General features: G+C 48.2%; 1 protein-coding gene across 13 annotated transcripts in view; it reads right to left on the bottom strand.

Moving 5' to 3' along the window:
* Nucleotides 1-24,426, bottom strand: part of NCOA1 (nuclear receptor coactivator 1) — a 291,778-nt gene that overhangs the window by 49,742 nt on the left and 217,610 nt on the right. For all 13 annotated transcript variants that reach the window (XM_072986356.2, XM_072986368.2, XM_072986373.2 and 10 more), the window contains 2 exons: nucleotides 12,208-12,302; nucleotides 8,443-8,620 (listed from right to left, as the gene is read on the bottom strand). In XM_072986356.2, coding sequence (XP_072842457.2) covers nucleotides 8,443-8,620; nucleotides 12,208-12,302 — 273 coding nt within the window. The remainder of the gene's footprint in view (nucleotides 1-8,442; nucleotides 8,621-12,207; nucleotides 12,303-24,426) is intronic.

The raw sequence follows: 24,426 nt of genomic DNA, 5'->3' as shown, positions 1-24,426 counted from the left end.
TCTAATCTATTACTGCTTGTGCTGACTTTCCAAGCTGCTGTTTGAGGACACGGGCTTCCCCGACACTATTAAAGCAAAAAAGCAAAGTGTGCTGTTTATACAACACCCCACAGAGCTTAAGAGCTCTCTCTGGGTGGTTTACAATTCAATTATGCAGGTGACACATTGCCTTCTCCAGCCCCAAAGAGTTGGGTATTCATTTTGCCAACCTCAGAAGGATGGAAGGCTGAATGAACCTTCACTCAGCTACCTGGGACTGAAACTGGGCCGTGAGCAGAGTTTCGGCTGCAGTCCTGCAGTTTAGCCACTGTGTCACGAGGCTCCTTATTTAACCCAAGATCCAGGGAATGAAGCTGTAATATTATGCACATGTTTCTTGGATTCCTTGCACTCCTCTCTTCTCCATGCTGTTATGACCCATGGTCCCAAGAGTAATGTCTTGATTAGTTAACAGAGTATTGTTGAAATGACACATGAAAGCTTAGGATACGCCCTTTATATCAACAAATAATTCAGCAGCGGTGCCACAACAAAATCTGGTGAAAACAAACAAACTGACTTCTGTAAGTCAGAGCATTAATACTAAGACCACAGAAGATGGTGCACCCTAAGTATCATCTGAGAGGCCAAGACTGTTCTATATGGCCACCATCTAGCACTACTTTTTAATGTTCTAGAGTAGAAACACCTGGAACCCACAGAAAAACACTGGCCTGAATTCTGTTATTTACTTACATCAGTGCAAGTCAAAAAGTGTACATCTCAGCAGTAAACTGTGACCTGCGAAGGAGCAGAGGCTTGTACTCCTCAGCATGTGCCAATCAATCAATCAATCAATCAATCAATCAATCAATCAATCAATCAATCAATCAATCAATCAATCAATCAATCAATCAATCAATCAATCAATCAATATCCTGCCTTTCTCCTTGAAAAGGACCCAAGGTGATATACAACAATAGAAGACAAAGTTTAAAGTTGAAAACAATGAATACACAACAGTGGCTCCCATCATTAAAAAGATGGTATTTTTTAAAAGCTACGATCAATGAATAAGGAGGCATTTTACATCACTAACAGGAAATATTAAGGCAAAGATCAATAAGCATACATTTTTTTTAAAAAATGTCACTCTGAGAAATGGAAAACACAAAAATGGTAAATATGAGTACTAACAATCCAGTCAAAGCAGTCATGCATGACAATCCATCTAAAGATCATGCACAGGTAGCTGGTCTACTGAGGGAAGGCCTGCTTGAAGAGGAAGGTCTTCTTCGCCAGCTTGCAGAAGGACAGCAAAGATGGGGCCAGGCTGGCCTCCAGTGGGAGGGAGTTCCAAAGTCTAAAGGAGCAGCCACAGAGAAGGTTCTCTCCTGTGTCCCCACCAAGCACACCTGTGACGCTGGTTGGAACTGAAAAGGGAGGCCTCTCCTGATGCCCTTAACACCCATAATGGGAGATACAGTCTTTGAGATAGCTTGGACTCGAGCCGTTTAGGGCTTTATAGGTTAGAACCAGAACTTTAAACTGTGCCCAGTAACTGATCGGCCGCCAGGGGAGCTGCAAGGAGGAATACACCTTCTGACTCCTGAACCAGCAGCACTTTGCTACTGAGACTGACACCCATTTGACGGTTGTTGGCAAATGTAGTAGAATTCTGACAACTATGATACTGGATGCGTGAGAAGTAACAATAACAACAAAGACAACAGTTCCCATCACTGGGCCTTGACAGTAATTGGGCCTGGTATCATTTTGGCCCCTGAATGATGACCCATGTTGCCCTCCAAGTTGCCCAACGTAAGCTTGCTGCTTTTCCTGCAGTGTCTGCACTTTCGACACCTCTTTGCCCTCTTCCAGGCCACTGTTCATAGCCAGAACCTCTTTACTACAGCTCAGTCGGCAGCCAGGGATGGCCAGGATGGGGCTGGCCACTCCCTCCAAAGAGCATCCTGCCACCAGTGCTGCCCCAGCATTTCCGTGCATCCGTCGCGGCTGTGCCGATCTAGGTTTAAACGATTTCCTGAAATCCATGCATGCAAATGGTGCAAGTCTGCACACTCTGACTACAGTGGTGCCTCACTTAGCGACGTTAATCCGTTCCGGAAAAAACGTTGCTAAGCGAAAACATCGCTAAGCAAAATTAAAAAGCCCATAGAAACGCATTAAAACGTGATTAATGCGTTCCTATGGGCTTAAAACCTCACCTTTAAGCGAAAATCCTCCATAGCGCCGCCATTTTCATTGCCTCTTAAGCGAGGAAAAACAGCGGGCGGCCATTTTGTTTTCCCAGTGGCCATTTTGAAACTGCCGATCAGCTGTTAAAAAAGGGTCGCTTTGCCATGATCGCTTCCCCGTGATCATCGCAAAGCGAAAAAACCCCATAGGGACCACCGCAAAGCGATTGCTTCTGCGATTGCAAAAACTCAGTCACTAAGTGATTTCGTCGCTCAACGGAGCGATCGCTATGCGAGGCACCACTGTAGTGTGAAGAGGAGGCCAGCCAGACTCAACAGAAGCAGGGGCAGACATGCGGGATGAAGGCAGCATGGAGGGAGACCCTTTTTTTAAATTGAGCAATGCTGCGTTAGGTGTTTGGGTCTTTTCAGGTCACTTGCACACCCTGTGTCACTGCACTGTGACCCAGCTTTGCACATTTGCCATTTAATACTGCTGTATCTCCATCCAGAAAAACATCTACTTCTGCTTCATTGACTACGCAAAAGCCTTTGACTGTGTGGAGCACAGCAAACTATGGCAAGTTCTCAAAGAAATGGGAGTGCCTGACCATCTTATCTACCTCCTGAGAAACCTATATGTGGGACACAAAGCAACAGTTAGAACTGGATATGGAAGAACCAATTGGTTCAAAATTGGGAAAGGAGTACGACAAGGCTGTATAATGACCCCCTGGTTATTTAACTTACAGTATATGCAGAATACATCATGCGAAAGGCTGGACTGGAGGAATCCCGAGCCAGAATTAAGATTGCTGGAAGAAATATCAACCTCCTCAGATATGCAGACAATACCACATTGATGGCAGAAAGTAAGGAATTAAAGAACCTCTTAATAAGGGTGAAAGAGGAGAGCACAACAATGGTCTGAAGTTCAACATAAAAAAAAACTTAAGATCATGGCCATGGGCACCATCACCTCCTGGCAAATAGAAGGAGAAGATATGGAGGCAGTGACTGATTTTACTTTCTTGGGCTCCATGATCACTGCAGATTGTGACAGCAGCCACGAAATTAAAAGACGCCTGCTTCTGGGGAGAAAAGCCATGACAAACCTAGACAACATCTTAAAAAGCAGAGAAATCACCTTGCTGACAAAGGTCCACATCGTCAAAGCTATGGTTTTTCCAGTAGTGATGTATGGAAGGAGAGCTGGACCATAAATAGGCAGACCGCTGAAGAATTGATGCTTTTGAACTGTGGTGCTGGAGGAGGCTCTTGAGAGCCCCCTGGACTGCAAGGAGAACAAACCTATCCATTCTAAAGGAAATCAACCCTGAGTGCTCCCTGGAAGGACAGATCCTAAAGCTGAGGCTCCAAGTCTATGAGAAGAGAAGACTCTCTGAAAAAAACCCCAGTGTTGGGCAAGTGTGAAGGCAAGAGGAGAAGGGGACGACAGAGGACAAGATGGTTGGACAGGGTCATCGAAGCGACCAACATGAAATTGACCCAACTCCGGGAGGCAGTGGAAGACAGGAGGGCCTGGCATGCCCTGGTCCATGGGGTCACGAAGAGTCGGGCACGACTAAATGACTAAACAACAACAAATCTCCATCCATTCTGATATCACCAGGCAGTCTCTTACCTAAGGTTTCATTTCCTGTCCACCAGAGCAGGGAGGCCACATCTCCTCACTCCCAGTATAAATCAACAGGAATTTTCCCTTCTACTTCTACCAGAGGTCCAAAATGTGACAAAACCTGGAATGGGATACTGGTGGTGTAGAGATGCAGCCGATTAAATGTGGATTTTGCTTCAATGAAACTGCCAGGAACCGTGTGCAGTAACGCCACCAGAGATCCCTCTAAGTTGAAAAAGTGACTGAATTTGGGACCGTCTCCAAAATGCACATTCTGCACTTTGAGATACAACCCCTCCTTTCTTAGCTGAGGTACAAAATGTCATTTTAAAGTGGAGATGCCAGGAACACCGCTTAGCAACCGCTACATGCAAAGGACGCGGTGTGCCACGGAATCAAGTCGTTCCACGATTTCTAACTCTCCTTAGGTAATCACCTCTGAATTAGGTACACCAGTTTCCTTGGAAACCATATTCACATTTAAAAAAAAAATATGCTCGCTACAAGCAAGGCTTTTTTGCACCGTCTCGAAAAGATAATATGAAGTAAATATTGCCCAGATTTTATTTATTAAAAAACCTTGGATTGTACAATTCTGTATAGGAACTGGGATTCCCAGCACGTTTAGTGGATAGAATGATGGACCAGGATTCTGGGGACCAGGGTTCGAATCTCTGCTCAACCACGGAAACTCACTGGGGAAATGGAACTGATAAAAAACACTCCTTAAATATCTCAATTACCTTGAAAGTCCTGTTAGAGCTGCTGTAAGTTCGTTCTGACTTGAAAGCACAGGACATAGGAAATGAGCTGGTATGTGCGCGCGTGTTATGTTTAAATGGTATGATGACATCCCACAAAACATGACACTTCAAGTGCACGCCAGTGTGCGCTGCAATAAGCGGAAATTAATTTAAAACCTGATTAAGTGAAATACAGATTTAAGCCAGCCTTCTATTGAACTAGGTAAAGTCCTAGTCCAGTCGTGTCCGACTGTAGGGTGCGGTGCTCATCCCCATTTCCAAGCCGTAGAGCCAGCGTTTGTCCGGAGACAGTTTCCGTGGTCACGTGGGCAGCGTGACTAGACATGGAACGCCGTGACCTTCCCACCGAGGTGGTGCCTGTTTATTGACTCGCATTTTCACATGCTTTCGAACGGCTCGGTTGGCAGGAGCTGGGACAAGCGACGGGAGCTCACTGCACGGCGTGGATTCGATCTTACGACGGCTGATCTTCCGACCTTGCAGCCCAGAGGCTTCTGCAGTTTAAGCCACAGTTCCACCATGTCCCTTCAAATTAGTTTTGAATTAGTTTAATTCAATTTAATCCTGAATGGAGCTAATCTGATACAAGCCACACTGAAATCAGTGTTCAGGCGGTGTGGGTTGAGGGGGGGCTGGTCCTAGTTTAAGGGAACCAATTTTGAAAACAGCAGCATTGGTTCACGGCTGTGTTTTACACAGGCTTAGGCCCACTGGATCAGGGTGTAAAACGTGAGGCTGCAAAAGCCCTTCCTCAATGCCACACATTGGCAAGGGCCATGGGGAACATGTCAGCATGTATCCCACAAGGAAGAATACCCGGGCACCCTCTCCCTCATTCTGCTGGAAAGGAAAAATCGCCAACCTGAGATGCTTGGTGATGGCTGATCTGGCAGTCTTGCTCTACAAGGACGGCTCACATTATAGGGACGCGGAACTCATGTGGAACCCACACGCGATCCAGAACCGGAGAGCGCCTCTTCCCGAGGGAACTTTGCTCTTGCTATTCTTTCCCCGCCCCGCCCCAGGGAACTCCTAGCCCTCTCAACTCAAATGAATGCCCCCTACTCCTTGTCAGAGGTTCCTCACACCTCTACTGCCTATGGAGATTTTGCACTTCTTCCCTCTGTCCAAGGCAAAGTAACTCTAAAAGAGGACGATCTGATCTCACGTGAGCTGGTTGCAGCTCTTGGTATGTGTGTTTTTGTGTGTGTACCTGTGTGCGGGCATTCCCTCTGCGGGCACGGTATGTACATGTGTATCTTTGCACACATGCACAGTGGCATGCCTGTATTTTGTACTTGGGCATGTATGACTGTGGGAAGTGGAGGGATCAAGGAAATGACAGGGGAGAGGCTCCGTCATTCCTTCCTCTGCCCTCACGCTCTACCTCGTCCAAACAGCCAAGGATGCTTGCAGGCTGAGGAGTGCTGAGGGAGGCAATCTGGTGCTCTCCAGATGGTCAGGACGATCTCTGACAATCCCCAAACATATCAGCCAGGCTGGCTGGAGTTTAGGGGAATTACCGACTCAATCATCTAAAAGGCATCCGTTTGCCCACCTTGGGTGCAAAGGGCAAGGAATACTCTTTTTAAGGGCTCTCTGTCCACCTTGCCCCATTCCATCTAGCGACTGTAAACCCTAAATAGCTCACATTTGTTTTAAGTAAGAATGGAGACGGCAGCTAAGAAACCAGAAGGAGACTTGAGACTTGGAGGGCCAGCGATGAAGGAAAGATCCTCGCGTCTCAGGGTGCATCACTGGAGGCCAAGAACACCCACACCTTCTTGATCACCAACGTACGGGTGTGAAAGCTGGACAGTTAAGGAAGATGACAGGGGGGCAAAATTCAATTCATTTGAAATGTGCTGCTGGAGGAGAGCTTTGTGTATATCCTAGATTGCCAGAAAGATGAACCAGTGGGTCCTCGATCAAACCATGCCTGAACTTTCTCTACAGGCAAAATGTTTAAATTGAAGCTGTCTTACTTTGGGCACCTCCTGAGAAGGCAGGATTCTCTGGAAAAGACCATCAGGATGGGGAAAGTGGAAGGCAGCAGGAAAAGAAGAAGACCCAATAACAAGATGGACTGACTCCCTCAAGGAAGCCATAGGCTTGAATCTGCATGCGCTGAGCAGGGCAATCAAGGAAAAGGACATTTTGGAGGTCTCTCATTCATAGGGTTGCCATGAATCGGAGGTGACTTGACAGCACCTAAGAACTACAAGATTGCGATTTATTTATTTATTAGACTTTTACCCCGCCCCTCTAGACAATGTCTACTCGGGGCGGGTTGTGTTTTGGATGGCTCTTCCCTTCCTTTCCGGAGAGGAGCCTTCCAACAGACTACAGCAAGTCCCCTATCCTGAAAAGAGGCAGCCGTAACAAAAAACAGGAGTTTATTGGGCCAACGGCTTGTCAGCTAATCAGGCATTTATTAACAGGTCACAACTTGGATAAACGGGAGGCGTCTTTAGCCAGAAGATCCTTATCATCGAGTCGATTAAACATCGGCCAGCTTGGCAGGCCACCGAGCAGGCCTGCTTTGAACCCAGCATTGATCTGTGAGCAGCGACAATTCCCTCGACTGAAGCCAGCTGGGTGCTCAGCAGGCCACCGGCAGCCGGGAACCGACCAAAGGGCACCCCTTGCGCCGGCGGTCAAGGGTCGAGTGTGCTGGGGCTGGGCCGACCCTGTTCAACAAGCCACTCACGTTCGTTTGTGGCCTCGTGGGCCGCACAGCGGCAGAGAGCAAAGCTTCCACGTCTGCCGGGAGTTTCTGCTCGAGCAGTCAAGAGAAGTTCTTACTAGGAATTACATTATGATGCTCCTGAGTAAGCATATTATTCCAAAAATGAGCTTATATGCAGATTAAGTGACAAACATTTGGAGCGAGACGTCGGGAGGATTAAACTGAAACCCCTTCTGCAAAACGGCGCTGTCTCCTAACCTCTCCCTACTGCCTCCTTGTGCTCTTGAAGGCGCCTTCTCAACGCTCTGCACTTCCTGAGCAGTTTTCAACCAAGCCGAAGCCTCACCAAGCTGGAAAGAACCAGGGCACCTTGAATAATGGCTGTACAAAAGTAGCATCATGAGTTCACACAACAAAGAAAAGTAAAGAAAACTGGAGTCCCCCAATCATCCTTGTCTGCTCTCCAGCCACTGATCCCCAAAAGGAACAACAAGTCTCAACTTTTTAAGCCACGCTTCACCACCACGGAATCACAGAACTGTAGAGGCAGAAAGAAGCTCATGGAATCCAAACTCCGCCAAGGCAGGAGGTAAAAAATTATTTAACTCCCTGGGCATCTTGATTTCCCTCATAGAATCACACTTGGAAGTCCCTTCAGCTACAAAACAGAACCTTGAAACGGCACAGTTTCAACCCTACCATTTTCCAAAGATAGAGGTCTTTTTTTTTTAAAAAAATGGATCCAACGGTACTGACCCCCCTCAAACAGCTGCTCAATGTCATAGCACTGGAGTCACTATTTGTAAACGGTCCTTGAACATGGGTAAGCTCAGGATGCCAGGTTGTCTTGCCTGCGGGTTAATTTATGATCCCAAAGCACAAGCTTGGTAATATTTAGTCATTATACAGCATGACGTAGTGATGGATCTGGACCAGGGATGCCGGGGTTCAAATCCCCACTCAGCCATGCAAGCTCACCAAGGGTGTGGAATTTGGTAAAACCACTCATATACCCCACTGACCTTGAAAACCCTGTTAGGGTTGCTATAAATCGGTTCTGGCCTGATGGCCCGCAGCAAAAACAATATTGAGTCAAGTTGTGACTTGAATTTCCATGGACCTAAAACGTGCTAACCGATTGGGGGAGAGGGCGAGGAAAACCGAGCTGCTTACCGAGGGACTTGGGCAGGAGGTTCTTGACAAACTCTGCATGGTCTCCCACGTGCAAGATGCTGTAGACGCTGGTGTTCATGAGCTCCTCCTGGTTGTAGCCCAAATACAGGGTCACGTTCTCAGACACAAAGACGATCCGCCCTTCGCGATTCACGACAAAGAAGAAGCCATCGAGAGCCTGCACAGCCAAGGCAAAAAGAAACGCCATCAAGACAAGGGATGTCTGGGGCTCTTTGTTCCTGCTCCTAGGGTGGCTATCTGCATCATGGAACTCTACCCCCCGCAAGCTTGAGAATCACTAGGGCAGAGGAGCGATGAGACGTGAGGCTGAGGTGGCCAAAATTTGAAGAGAAAGACAAATGAACTGAATTCACCATGTAGTCACCACAGTTAACAGAATAGCAGCTGGATAAACCAGTGTGGACAAGGTCTCCCAGCCCAGCAGAGCAGGGAGAGCCAACCTTGAGCCCCCAGATGTTCTTGGACTGCAACTCCCATGCTGTGCTGGCCAGGATTTCTGGGCACTGCACTCTGATAACATCTGGGGACCTAAGGTTGGGAACCATTGCAGTAGACGGATCCATACACATACATATATAGTGTGTCACCATGACTTTAAGTATGACACTGTATAAACAAGCCACCTCTCTTAAGTTGGCCCAATGCATTTACTTTGCCTGCAACTCCATATTTTCAGTAGACACTTTAACATGGAGTCATCTGCTTTGCCCCTCGCCATCTTCCTTGAACTGCTGTTGTTCTTTGCTGGCCTACTCTAACCGGCCTATGGATTCACAGTACGGAGCTAGGTTGGTCTAGAGAAGGTAACTCCAGGGATGAACCCCTCAGTACAAGAGGCCAGGCTGGCCTCGTTGACAAAAGGGGCTATCATGTTTGAAAGGGAGCCTGAGGATTCTGGATTTCAAAATACAGCCTTTGGATCCTTTCCTTCAACAAAAGATTCAGACTGAAAGATTTAAATAGAAGATGTGGAACAGGTGGGATCCCAAAGGAAGTTGGGGGACAGCAAGAAGGATCATTCAGGAGACACAAGGGCTCTTTGACTGCTCTCTGTTTCCTCACCCAGCTAAAGGGATGTCCCTTTGAATATAGTTTAGTAAAGGTAAAGGTTCCCCCTTGACATTTAGTCCAGTCTTGTCCAACTTTAGGGCGCAGTGCTCATCCCTGTCTCCAATCCGTAGAGCCAGAGTTTGTCCAAAGACAGTTTCTGTGGTCACATGGCCAGCGCGACTAGACACGGGACGCCGTGACCTTCCCACCAAGGTGGTCCCTATTAATCTACTTGCATTTGCATTCTTTCGAATGGCTAGGTTGGCAGGAGCTGGGACAAGCAACGGGAGCTCACTCCGTCGCGTGGATTCGATCTTACGACTGCTTGGTCTTCCAACCTTGCAGCCCAGAGGCTTCCGCGGTTTAACCCGCAGCGCCACCATGTCCCTTTTTTGAATATAGTTTAGGCATGCTCAAATACTGCCCAGCTGGATAGCTCAGCAAGTGAGGAACCGTATTTTTCTGTGTATAAGATGCCCCCATGTATAAGACACGCCCCCACTTTTCTAATCCAAAATTAAGAAATCTAAATGGGGCTTAGCAAGTGTAGGGGGAAAGGGATCAAAGCGCTGCAGAATCACGTTGATCCCTGCTTTCCCCTCCACTTCTTTTTGTTCTCTCCTCAGCTTACTTCTGTGTATAAGACGACCCTCAATTTTTAGTCTAAAGATTTTAGACAAAAGTGTAGTCTTATACACTGAAAAATACAGTAACTGACGGAGGAGCCAGAGTTTGGAGTTTCAGTTCTCCACCGGGCCTCCTATGAGTAGAGCCAGCCTGGGTGGCCTTGGGCAAGCTGTGCAGCCGTCCCAGGGCACCCCCAGAGGAAGGGGAAGGTAGCCACTTCTGAGAGCTCTCTCACTCTACCCTAAGTCAGAATTATAGTGATTACTATTATTAAATAATTAATAATTTAACATCATCATGATTAAATAAATACCAATGAGGCAAGAGGGTGTTGATCAAGGACTGCCCATTCATAATTTGCAGTAATATATTTACGCACATGAGCCACCACCATGTTGGTGCGTATCAGGCAACATTTGTTCCCCTCTCCTGTAGAAATGACTGCCCTGCTAAGGCAACGGACCCAACTGGCTTGGCTTCACACTCCTTTATTTTTCATTGAAATGGTGTCTTTCTCTCCCCTTCCACACCCCCCACCCCCTGCCGCTCTGTTACATTAACAGCTAGAAGCAGGAAGCAATAAAGCAAGCTACCCCTCCATCCAAAGTGGCCCATGACCTGCCATTTCCCTTAGTCACAGCTGTTGCCCGTTGCTAAGCAACCGACAGCTCCTGCGCCACATGCTCCCTGTTGGAAAGGGATCCGGACTACACAACAATGCTTCTACACACACACACACACACACGCACACGCACACGCACACGCACACGCACACGCACACCCACCCACCCCTTTCTGCCTATTTCAGCACATCTTCCAGCTCTGCCCTAAAAACACATCCGAATACTATGTGTGTGTATGTGTGTGTCTGTTTTCAGAAGTATTTTGGAGAGGAAAAACTGCAGGATGGACAGCGGGTGAAGGAAACAGCATGAGTTACCAGCTGAGATGCAGGATCGGGTATAAATCAATCTGAGTTCTATTAACGGGGCAGCCCACCTGAGGCCTAACCAGCGGGCAACCGGTGTTGAATAAGCCTTTTCTGGAGGGAAAAAGGAACAGGGGCCCTGCTTCTACTCCGGAGCATCCTAAATCAAAAAAGCAGTAAAAATTCTCTTTTTCTCTCACAGACATGCACACAGAGATGTGTTTTGGAAGATTGCAGGCAAGCAGGAGACCCAGATCCCAAGGAGTAACAATTTAAGGAATCCATTATCCACGGGGATAATGTGACATTTCTGTAGTCCCATGATGGAATAAAGCAAAGGCAACCCTAAATGCCGGGGAGGCACTCCAAAGGGGCTGACAAGCCAGTGGCACTGCTCACCCTAGGAGCTTATGGGAACGGACCTGGAAACAGAGGCTAGACGTCTAGACAGCTTGCTGGTGCTTCGCTTCATAGTAACACAGATGGGCACGAACCACCAGTTCATGCTAGTCTGTTTTTTGTTTTTTGTTTTTGTCTGAACCGGCGTTTGGTGCTTCTCAGCCCTGCCTCCTCTGGCAGGAGCTCACTCTGAGTGGGCTTCTGCCAGAGGTGGCAGCCCTGGAAAGAATCCAATGCCTGTTCAGATGAAAAATGTACCAGCATGAACTGCCAAATTGGTGGTTCATGCCCATCTCAACAGAGGAATTATACCTCTTTGAGAACTCAGCAAAAATGACTTTTTTGGAGTGCCGCTCTGAGAATCCCTCAGCCAGGGGGCCGGGGGCCAAGCAAGCTGGGAGAATCTGGGAGCTGTTGTCCCAAGCAGCAACTTTTCCAACCTGTGCTCTGGATATCTGTCACTGGGGGACAGATGAAGTGGGCCCCAGGCTCCGTGTTCTGCCTTTTCATTTCCTGCAAGCCTCTGGTAGGCCACTGCAGAAACCGGTGCTGGGATTAATCAGGTTGACTCTGATTGGGGGCTCCACAGATACCTCTCGGGGAAAGTGCCAATATCCATATCCTAGCTCACTTTGAAGAGACACCTGGCTCTCCCTGGAGTTTCTAAGGTGGTGGCATTACAAAAAACGGAAGAGCATATTCTCAAGGATGACATGAAGCAGCTGTCTGCTTAGCCTTACCTCCAGGAGAAGAGGCCCAAGAGATTCCTTTTCAATCACTCCTTGGCTGCTGGAGGAGATGTCAGACTTCTGGACATCATCATCAGCTGTTTTTTCTGCAACACAGACACAGGCACTTGTTAATCAGAGAGGAGACCCTTTCACTCTTAAAGTAGAGTTTGGCAAGTGTGGTGGTTCAAGTACAGGAAAAACCCAAAGTTGGTTTGTGTGTCCAAAATATTTTTTTACCCTGCTTTTCTCCTTAAATTGACCTACGGCAGCTTACAACAATTAAAAGACCATTTTTAAAAGCTAAAAACAGTAAGTATGCAAATATTAAAAAGGAATCAAAACAACTATTATATAAAAAAGGTACATAAAATCAATACTAAAAACACATTTAAAAACAATGGAGCACAACAATTCATTTAAAAAACTCACTAACGAAAAGCCTGCCTGGAAAGAATGGTCTTCACTTGCTTGCAGAAGGACAGCCAAGAAGAGGCCAGGCTGGCCTCCAGTGGGAGGGAGTTCCAAAGTCTGGCAGCTGCGACAGAGAAAGCCCCTCTCCCGTGTCCCCACTAAGTGTGTCTAAGAGGGTGGTGGCATTGAGTGAAAGGCCACCACGTGGTGATCTTCCCTAGTTGAAGTTGAGGAGCTGTGCTAGGGACAGGAAATGCTGAGACGAGGCCCAGCTAGGCTGGACCGAGCATGAAAGAGGCAGCAGGAGGGGTCAAGATGGACAGACAGTCTAGCAGCCGGATATTTAAGATGGTTATTTATGTACCCGAAACAAAACAAAAAACTGATTTGCATAGAAGTACATATGCTGACGTGGAGGTGCTGCGGGTTAAAGTGCAGAAGCCTCTGTGCTGCAAGGTCAGAAGACCAGCCGTCGTAAGATCGAATCCACGTGACGGAGGGAGCTCCCATCGCTTGTCCCAGCTCCTGCCAACCGAGCCGTTCGAAAGCATGTAAAGATGCGAGTCGATAAATAGGTACCACCACGGTGGGAAGGTAATAGCGTTCCGTATCTAGTCGCGCTGGCCACGTGACCATGGAAACTATCTACGGACAAACGCTGGCTCCACGGCTTATAATTCATCTCACTTGAGAGGGGAAACCAGTGACCAGGAGACCTGTGGGGTTTACTCCAGAGGTGGATGATGAACAAATGGGCAACGTCAAGATCCCTGACCCCCCCCCCTTGTGGTTCTTTGCAAAGTACACTTTAAGGGCTGAGGACATGACAAAGCTTTCTTAAAAGGGACGGACCAGGCTGAGACACCCCTTTCTCCTTGTGGCAGACGCCTCTGAGTTGCCCACCTTCACCACGTGGTGATGGGCGGGGAGGCAGAGCACCAACTGTAGCGGCGGAAGGGTGGCACCGATGGTGTGCGAGTGTACAATCTCACAGAAACATAGCCCACAGCCTCCCACTCCTGCCTTCCAGCTGCTCAGTTTGCACTGTGGCTCACAGCGTCTGAAAAGGGGTCGGGGGGGGGGGAGAGACCCTTGAGCAGGAGGCGTCTCCCCAAAAGGCAGCCCCAGAACCAGGCTTGCTTTCTCTCTCTCTCCTTCTGCCCCAGTGCCATAGATTCACGCCTGAGGAGTAATGCAATGGCTTGCCATTCTAATCCTTTAATTGGGCCGGGGAATCCTCCCCCAACTTCAGCAAAAGAGTTTCATACAGCACTTCCAAGCCTATTATTCGAAAGGATTAGCTGGCAGAACCGGGCGTTTCTGGTTGTGCGCTTTTAGGAACGGGAGGCCATTCAGAGGCATTTAAGAGCAGAAGGAGCTCAAATGCAACCTTCTCCCCACCCACCCTCATCTGATCTCCGCTTTCGCGTCAAAACACACCTCCTTTATACACCTTCAGATTTTATGGCCAGTAACTTGAGAAGTATTTCAGAGCGCGAACCCCTTCTGGGTTGCCTTGGAGCAGGGCCAGAGATCTCAAGTTAGAGGGAGAGACAGCAGCCACAGTGCTGGCCTGACTCTGACAACCTCAGAGCAGTTGTCTTTGGCTGCTGTTATTGCAGGGATACGCTGTCAAGTCACCTCTGGTGTATGGTGACCCATTAAATGAGCCTCTCTCCAAAAGGTCCCTGTCCTCAGCTGCCCTGTTCAGGTCTTGCAAACTTAAGCCAGTGGCTTCCTTCAGGGAGTCAGTCCATCTTGCATTGGGTCTTCCTCTTTTCCTGCTGCCTTCCCTGTTTCCTACCATGATAGTCTTTTTCCAGAGAATCCTTTGCCTTCTCGGGATGTGCCAAAAGTAGGACAGCCTCAGTTTGAACATTTTCGCCTCCGGGGATAGTTTGGGCTTGATTTCCTCTAGGACCCCCTTGTTTAATACTCCCTTTTCACGGATGATTTTTGGAGTCTGCATCCTGCCCTGCTTTTTAGAAAAGGCGGCAACTTCTCTCCACCTGCTTTGCTCAGTTGCCCGGGCTTAGGTAAGGAAAAGGCATGAAAAATAAAAAGAGCACCTTATGCAGAGCAAGGAACCCTTTTGGAAAAAGTACCTTTGCTTTGCATCAGCTGGAAACAACAGCAGGGTGCTTTCATGAACCCCCCCCCCTTTAAGAGGAAAGGGTTTCAGATCACAACACAGGGGAACAAAAAGGGTGTCTGTGACTTTCGGAGTTAAATCCCATCCGCGAGGCCTCTCCCGACCCTTTTTCTTGCTTTCTTTGCTAGCGTCAGAATTCTAAGTTGGCCTTGGAAAATATTTCTCTCTCTCTCTCTCTCTCTCTCTCTCTCTCACACACACACACACACACACACACACACACACACAGACAAACAGAGGCACAACACAACTCCTCGTTCCTAGCAGCAGCTCTTCTTCGGCCACTGAATGAAGAACCAGGGAAGAGTGTGACGCGGATGGAGGTGCCCCCTCCCCCTATAAGCAAGCTCGGCCGCGTTTTCTTTTGGGGACAGTCTGAATGAGCTTTCAGAGATCCGGGACCCTTTCTAACGGGAACGCTGTTCAGTTGTCCTACTGCAAAACCCACGGACGGAAGCAGGGACATATGCTTTCAGCCGCAGCCCCTCTCTTCCTGACCTTTCCATGTTGCCAAGACACGTCTGAAAAAGCATGATGATGGCATTAAAGTCAACGCGCTCCCGGAGCACTCAGCACAAGCACTGCACAGAGCTTGGCCATTACTTTCGGCCTGACTGGGTTGCAGTCCTCGTCCCGCCCCCCCCGCCTTCAACATGCTTTTCTTGACCATCCCGGAGGGTCAGGGGTCAGGATGTCCCAAGAAGATGCTGGCCTTTGGTGGGAATGAATGGCTTACTTCTCCTCCCCCCTTAAGGAACGGGCTCATTCAGAAATCTACGAGAACACTGGTGGGGGCCACAGTGAGAGTTACCGGAAGCTGGACTAGAGGGGGCCCTTGGCCTGATCCAGCACGGGGCTCTTTGTAAGTTTCTTATGCCACACCAGACGTAAGCGCCGCATTCCCTCTGGACACTGCGCATTGGAACGGACTCTAAGGGGGGAGGTAAAGAGGAAATTCTCTTCTCTGCAAGAAACTGCGTGAGACTTTGAGGAACGGCAAGTCTCTGGAGTTTTTTATGCTGTGATCGCTCGCTTTACGTTCAGCCTGTGTACGTGTGCAAATAAAACTTAACCCACAGAGGTAACGCTCCAGCAGAAACTGGATCTACACTAGGCCCCTGACACCTATCGTCACTCAAAAATGGGATGTGCATGAGTAGCCAAGATAGAACTTGTCATGTTGGTGTGTTATTTAAAAAACAAAAACAAATTTTGCTCTCTCCTTACCAACAAAAAGTGATGGGTGGGTGTGTTCAGGGGAGAGATGTTGGTTACAGCTTGCTGAGAAACGCCAGCGCTGCGCCTCCACGAACCCGTTCCAGGTTCCTCTCGCTGTTGGGCAATTGGCCAATTTTGCTAGAGAAACAAAGCATGTAATGGGACCTGCACACCCAGTAGACACACTCTGTCCCCAGAAGCACCCAAGTGGGGAAGACGTATTCCATTTCATCCAGCCTCACCCACTGAGCTCAGTCACCAAGTCCTGGCCCGAGAAGACCGAGTTCAAAGTTTTAGGATAAATAAAAGAGTTCAGCTGGGCTGGACCATCTTGGAAGGCCTCCACCGCAGAGGACTAGGTATTTATCGGAAATAAGTGAAAAGGGGGTGAACTAGCTTCTGGGCGGCACCACGGCAGAAAAGCTGGTGCTCATTCCAAAGGCTGAATAGAAAGAGTCACTGCATACAGAAAAGAGAACGCCCTGAAATGCTTGCTTTCTTCCTGAAGGGACCACCCCATCACAAAGCACTTGCGGTCTTCTGTGGGACAGACACACATTGACAATCTGGGTTGCTGTGCTGGGGGGGGACAGAGCCACAACAGGAGAGATTGTAACAGGCAGAAAGAACCGCAGCTGGGAAGTTTCTGCCATTGAGAAACAGAACACGCCATGCAGCTCTCTTCATATGAAACTTTGGTGGGTTCTCTCTCTCTCTCTCCCCCTCCCCAGTTAATTAAAATCAGACATCACAGACTCTGCTGCAACCACGGATCAAGAACCTGACACACAGGCATGGGACTCATTAGCACCCAACGCCAGAATCATTAACGCAACGTCGCCTACGGAAGGGACGAGCGGGAGAGGAAGCCGCCGCCACCCCCTGCTTAAGGAGGAGGATCCGGAGGGATCGAGGGCCCCCGCCTTTGAGAAAGAGGCCGCCAGAGTAAGCAGCAAGCAGATAAGGTGGGGCGGCCTGACCCTAATGCACAAGACTGTGGCAAAGGGGCAGGGTTGGAGCTTCCACGGCCACGATCGCGAGCCACCGAAAGGAACACAGTGGTTGGGAGTAACTCCCTTTCCTAACAAGTTATGTTCGGCCGGGACAGCGTTAACTTTTTTGCCCAGTCGTAACAACCGGAGCTGGAGTTCTTTTACTTCCAGCGCAAAACGGATGGGCTGCCTGCTTGCTACTGATGTGTGTGTGTGTGTGGGGGGGGGTTCAGCCAGGGGGTGGTGGTGGGGTGGATAGGTTTGGGGGCACTGCCTTCCCCCCTCTCTCTCGGTGGGTCAGGCCTTGCGAAGCGAGTGTGGACACAGGCTCTAGGGGTGGGAGGGGGTCTTCTTTTCTTTTCGTCTTGGGCCCTATCCTTGCCTTTGGCTTCCTTTCCCCTCCGTGACACTTGAACTGTACTCTGAAGCAGTCAGCCCCTTTTTTAAAAAAATCCTCAGTCTGTGCCAAGCTTATCAGGCGAAATCCAAAGAAACAAACCGAGACCAAAAAAATGTAAAAAAACAAACAAACAAACAAAAAACTTCTGCATTCAACAGCAGGCAAGAGAACAGCTCATTTTATCTTAAAGTCCGGCCACCTTATTATCAGCTCTTTCATGATTGCCCCTATTGCTTCCGGCTCTGATAAGGAAACCACTTGGGTAATGCAAATAATACAACGCCACATTCCAGTTAGAAGCGCTCCCTGGGAGTGCAAAGCTGCTTCCAAAGGCTCCCGGGTGCTCTTCCTCCTCTGGCTTTTCCTGCCAGTCGCTAAGGGGCAACAAGCTCACTGTTCTGGCTCAGGCGGCAGGCACCACGTGCATAAGGTTCAAGGGAGCATCCCAAGCCAGCCAGGCCACGGGGGCCTCAGGGTCAGGGGAATCGGCCCGGGCACACCGTTGTAACTCTGATCCAAGGTTCCTGCTGAGCTGGGATCGCGGGCGCAGGCGCGCACACAACCCTACTTCCCTCCGTGCGGTGATGACGTTAGGTTCCGGTCGCGACGGAATTCAGGGCGCCCTCCCACCCGGAGCTGCACGCGCAGGCAGGGGGCAAAGCCACGCAAGAGAGAGGTGGACAATTAGAGGATACCATTGCTCTCATCCAACCCCAAGGAATTGGACAATGAGGATAGGTGTGCCTGCGGAAAAAGCAGAGTCCTGCCCTGGCTGTCTGCCTGTCTTCTCTTCAAATGCCGGTGAGAAACATCCATGTGATGCAGAACACCTTTCAGGAGGGAGAGGTCCTGATGGATACACCAGCCGGTCTTGGCCAGTCATGGCAAGGGCCAGCAACGCAAGCAGAGACCTCAGCTTTGCAAACATCTCATCACAGCCATGAACCGGCTAGGGAGACTGGCCACTCCATCGGGAGGGGAGGGCCATAATTTTCTCACTCTTTATTTATATCCCACCTCCCCCCCCGAAAGAGACTCAAGGCAGCTCAAAGGGGATCATAAGGCCTCCCTTTCAGGATCTTCATGGGGCGAAGATTACTGAATACATATGAAGACCACTGAGAGGCTGGAATGCAGGGCACGGATACCGTCCCCACGGCTCGGATCCCGCTCAGCTTGCCGGCGCTGCCCTAAGAATTGGACAATCAGCTTGAACAAAGCTTGCCAGCTCAGGGGGGCTGAGGTCTCTGGCTGTGGAGCCAGAGGTGGGGAATTCAATGCCTCCCCCGGGCCTCGTTGAGGGGTTGGACGTGATGATCCATAGGGTCACTTCCAGCTCTGCAGTTCAGAGGTGATGAGGATGATGACATTGTATGGTTCAGCAATACTATGAGCAAGAAGGATCTTGGAATCATATTAGAGCACAAAGGCGATGTGGCTACACAAAAGGCCAATGCTATTTTAGGCTGCATTAATTGAAGTACAGTTTTCAAACCCCACGAGGGGCTGGTCCCCCTCTATTCAGCACTGGTTAGGCCTCACCTTGAGTCCTGTGTCCAGTTCTGGACACCACACTTCAAGAGGGATGCTAAGAAATTGTAACAAGTTCAGAGGAGGGCGACAAGGATGATCAGGGGGCTGGAAACGAAGCCCTAGGAGGAAAGGCTGGAAGAACTGGGCCTGTTTAGCCTTGAGAAAAGAAGACCGAGGGGGTGATATGATAGCACTTTTCAAATATTTGAAAGGCTCTCATACAGAGGGGGGGCAAAATCTGTTCTCGATCATCTCCGAGGGCAGGACACGCAACCATGGGCTCAAGCTAAAGGAAGCCAGATATCGGTTGAATATCAGGAAAACCTTCCTAACTGTTAGAGCAGTACAACGGTGGAACCGATGACCTTGGGAGCTGGTGAGTGCTCCAACCCTGGAGGCATTCAAGAGTAATTTGGAGAACTACATGGCAGATCTCCTTTGAGTTGTATTCTTGCATTGAGCAGAAGGTTGGACTTGATGACCTTAGAGGTGCCTCTTCCAACTTCATGACTCTATGATTCTATTAGATATGAGCTGCCCATTTTATCCCAACAATCCCAAAGCAAGTATTACAGAATGGCAAGCCTACAGAAACCGTAGAGGCCCAGAGGAGGAAAAAGGTAGGGCAGCTTATATTGTGCCTTCATTATCTGCCCTTCTCCTTGTTCTATATTTATCTGTCAACTAGATTGAAACTGTCAGCAAAGGAATTAGAATTTTATTGACTTGCTTTGTGAGAGGGAGGGCTCTATAAAATAAACACACGCAAAGCCCAGTGCCCAAGGCTGCTGTGCACACAGATTTTTACTGCAGTGACTGGAGTCTGTATTTGAAATCAATCCCTGATAGAAACCAGATTCAAAGGGAGGAAGCAGGGAGACCGGCTTTATAGATGAGGGTGGCGGTTCAGACCTGCAGAAATAAAGGGGCGAAGAAATTTGTCAGCTCACTAGAAATCATGAGCCAGGGAAATATGTCTACAGCTCATTTATAAGGTGGGTGGGTGGTTTGCCTCCCACAACATCATGCTTTAAATATAACACTGCCCCATAATACAGTGGCACTAGTAAAACAACCTTTTAAATATCTCATGTACCTTGAAGACTCTTATCAGGTTGCTATTAAGTCAGATGGGAAGTAACACACAAAATACTAGAAACCAAGTGAAAACGAACTACAGACACAATACAGCCAGTGGGAAAAGGCATAGAAAACAAACACATCAGGATAACACATACAGAAATGGCACATGCATTTCCACCAAGTGAAGAGCGTGCCGTAATCCAATATGAAGAAAGGGTGGGATGACGAGGATGCAGCTGGGGTTGGAAGAAATGAGTGACCAGGGTGGATAAAAACCAACAATTAAAAAAACAAATCAAATTGATTTAGAGCACAATTTAAAATTAAAAAAAAAAACTTTTAAAATTTAAATCGTCAATTTTTTTAAAAAAAAAAAAATTTAAATTCTGATTCAAATCATGATTTAAATCCATTTTGATTTAAATCAAACCCACACCCTGTGGGTAACATCCCCATGGGAAGTCTTCCACCTCCGTACCCAGACAACGTGTTCCCATATGACCAAAGCTGATGGAAACGGCCGTGCATGGGCCATGCTCTCTTTAACCCCTGGACGGTATTCGTCTCAAGGAGGACTGAAACCAGTGCACATCTTCTCCTCTCTTGGACTTAATTCTAGATGTTGAAAGACCTACTGCTCCTCCACCTCCTCAGCTGCTGGATGCAAGCTCAGCCTGCAGGTTCCTTGAACTCCTGGGGACCTGCTTCACATCTTCGCTCCTCCTACTTCCTTCAGACTCCACAATGGGCTGGCACCCTTGCCAAGACAGGACAGCCCGCCTCGGAAGAGAACCCCGCGACCACCAGCACTGCCGCACCGCAAATCTGCTCTCTCTGCGGGGAGTTCAAGCTTCTGTATCACATATGATTAACAATTATTTTCTCTTGCTCTGACTTTTTTTGGGGGTGTTTCTCTGATTGAAAAGCCCAGTATTGAGAGTGAAACCGATCTGCCCCGCCCCGCTCTCCGTTCAATACGCCTGGCCTCGCCGTGTCGGGCACTCTTTCAAAAGCCTGGACCCGGCACCGGGAGGTCTGGCCTGGTCCATTTCATTTTGAACCATGGGGTCACAGAACGCTGTGATCGATTCCCAATTTTACTCTCCCTCAAGCCAAAAAAAGAGAAGGTGTAGGACCCCATAGAAATTCAATGCAGCTAAAAAGGATGAGATCAGAATTTAGGCTGACAATCACGCATCGATGACATCATGATCTAATTTTAGGGATGACACAGACTTCAAATGTGGTACCATGCAACATTTCATTAATTGAAAGCCCTTTAATTCTTGCTGAACATTATGAAGAACTTCCTGGCAGTGCCAGTTGTTGGATGAAGGATCAGAGGACCTCATAGGGTAACGGGCCCTCTTTCCTTTAAGGCGCTAAAGCAGAAATCTTTCTGCACTGGCAGAGGGTTAGATTAGATGACCTCTAACAATCCTGCCAGCTCTCTGATTCCACCTGACAAGTCAAAGGCCATGCACAAAATTACTATGCACCGCAGAGCAGTGTATGCTGTATGTTAACACCTTCTCCACTCCAGGGGGAGGATTTCTATGACTTGTCACACTTTCTCTGCAACCTATACTGTATTTGAATCCACAAGGAAGTTTAAGTATGTTTATGAGCAATCTGGCCTTTCTCATCAGATTACTCATCAACATATCTAAACCCACATAAATTCAAGCACAGGCTCCCATAGAAATATTTCCCCTAATCATCCTAATCACCATCATAACTATGTGCAGTCAAGTCAACTCTGACCTATGGCAACCGTTTTCAGGGCTTTTTATTTTATTTATTTATTTATTTATTTATTCTATTTACGTATATCCCGCCTATCTGGTCAATATGGTAGAGAGAGTACTAAAAACTAGGAAGCTTGCCCAAGGCTACTCAGGCTGGCTCTTCTGGGACAAGCTCCACAGCCAGAGACCTAACACACCGAGCTATCCAGCCAGCTATAATAATAATTGTGTGCCATCAATTCTGACTTACGGGGGCCATTTTCAAGATTTTCTGGGTTGAGAATCCTCAGAAGTGGTTGGCAGCTGGATGGGCAGTATCAAAATAAAATAAATAAATAAAATAAATTCTTCTGCAGGAGCTCTGGGCCTGTGTAGTTTGCACAAGGCCATACAGGCTGGCTCTTCTTCTGGATGGGGAATCAATGTCCCATCCTTTGGCTCTGCGGACAGATAGCAAATTCACTGAGCTATCCAGCGACATATTTTCATTAAACTGCTAAAATATCACAGTTCTCACTGGGGGAGAAGGGGAAGAGAAGTCCTAGCAAAGATTTTTTAGGAAAATGTGCCTTGGACCTAAACAGTCTTTTAACCCAAGAAGAGGGGAAAGAAAGAGAATACATCAGCATCTCATCAACTACATTATTCTTTTGAGCACGTTGGTTCCATTATTTATAGCCATACTTGCACAGCTCTGATTTTAATTAAATTTTAAACATTTATTTAATCATGACACTTCTTGCATCCTGTCTCTGTATTTAAATTTTTCTCGCCAACCCCCCCCCCCGTAAGGCGTAACACTTTTCATGTACAGATTTGTAAGATCATCCAAATGCTTCTTTACATTACATGTGTCCTCCTTAGGCGAGACTTGTGGTAGAGTGTGTAAATTGCTATACTGCAGCCAAAACCCTGCTCATGATCCAGGTTCAATCCCAAGTAGCTGACTCAAGGTTCACTCAACCTTCCATCCCTCAGAGGTCAATAAACTGGGTACCCAGCTTGCTGGGGGGGGACGGGAGAATGTGTAATCTATCTAATTAAACTGCAAACCACTCAAAGAGTTCTTTAGGTGCTGTGGGGCACTATATCAGCAGCACACTCTGCTTTGCTTTTTTTTCTCTTATCAATAACTAGACATTCAAAACCTGACCCTTCACCCTTGCCTTATGACAGCAATGAGACCCCTTGTAAGTTTGTGTGTCTTCCCTTTGCAAAAACCCACCAGGCAACTGGGTTCTACTGTCAACCTCTCCATATTCAAACTTTTCTCCCCAAACTACTTCCAGCAGGATCGGCCCATCCCACAAAAACATCTCAAGCAGGCTAGCTGAGGATGGCAACCTCAAGAGAGAGGTGGCCCGGAGGGAGGAGGCAAGAATCGGAGGGAGGAGACAAGAAACGGGGCCTTCTCGGCAGTAGCTCCTCGGCTGTGGAACGAACTCCCCACTGCAAGTCACTTAGCCCCTTAGCTGGCAATTTTTAAAAAGTCGCTAAAAACCTGGTTATTTAGTCAGGCATTCCACAACGTGATACCTGTGGGTTCACCCCAGCTTAGCTAAGCCTACTTGATCAACTCCACCATTTTTAAATTTTTCAAATATTCCAATGGTTCATGCAAATGGATTTTTATGTTTTGACTGTGCTGTTTATTTGCATTTTCTTATATCTATTTTCTGTTCTGTTACATTGTATTTTAATTATGTTGTTTACACAGGTTGTAAACTGCCCAGAGCGGCCTTCGGCCAGATGGCTTTAAAGGCTGCTCACTTCCAGCATGTATTGCTTTAGCCCCGTTTCATGGGATTGATGTGAAGCTCATCAATAGTCCTAGAAATGTAATTAAATCCAACCGGGGCCTGCTTTAATTGGATGGATGTGAATTAATTCATCTGGGAGCCAAGAGGCAGATGCTGCCTGGGGGCCAGAGGCCAGCAAGAGGAACCTCTGGGTTCTGGGTCAGATCCAGCCCCAACAAAGCCAGATGAAGAGATGATAAAAGGAGGAGCAGCCAACGCAGTGCCGGGAGATGGGCTTCCATCACACAAGAACCAGGCAAACTGAGGTCTGTGCAGGATAGCCACCCTTTTGCATTCCCTAGCTTTAGCACCAATGCATGGCTAGGACCACCCCAAACATCTCTGCCACCTGAGGCAAAAGGCTTCAGTGGCATTCCCAAGCCTCCGTCCACACCTGCAAGCTCATGAACATACGGCAGATTAAAAACTCACAGATTTGCATCCCGCCCTGCACAAACCTCACGCGGGCAGGGCTGCTGCTTCATAGAGAGTAGCCAGGATTGGGGCCATAACGTGCTGGGGGAGGGGGCTCCCATCCATGACGCACCATCCGTGACTTGAAGGACTGATGCTTCCTATGATGACGGCCCAACGGCTTGGCGTCCAATACGGACAGCAAAGATTTTGCCTTCAGAATAAAGAGTGGCCCAACTGGGGTGTGAAGGAGAGAAAGGGAGTGAGCCGTCCTCCACAGTAGTCAAAGGAGTAGAAGGAGCAGCCGAGTGTGTAGAGGGGATACTAGTGGAGGTTGAACAAGATGACAGGGAAGTACAACAGCCCAGGAAAAGTGTGTTTGGCTGACGACAGAGGGGAGGACCTTGATTTGATTATATGGGAGGATATAACAGGGGATGAAAAGGTGGGAAGTTTTAGAGTGGTGAGAAGCGAGCCG

The sequence above is a fragment of the Pogona vitticeps genome, chromosome 1 (assembly GCF_051106095.1).
Source record: "Pogona vitticeps strain Pit_001003342236 chromosome 1, PviZW2.1, whole genome shotgun sequence".
NCBI lineage: Eukaryota > Metazoa > Chordata > Lepidosauria > Squamata > Agamidae > Pogona > Pogona vitticeps.
The sequence above is the reverse complement of the archived record's forward strand: the minus strand, read 5'-3'. Positions and strand labels throughout refer to the sequence as shown.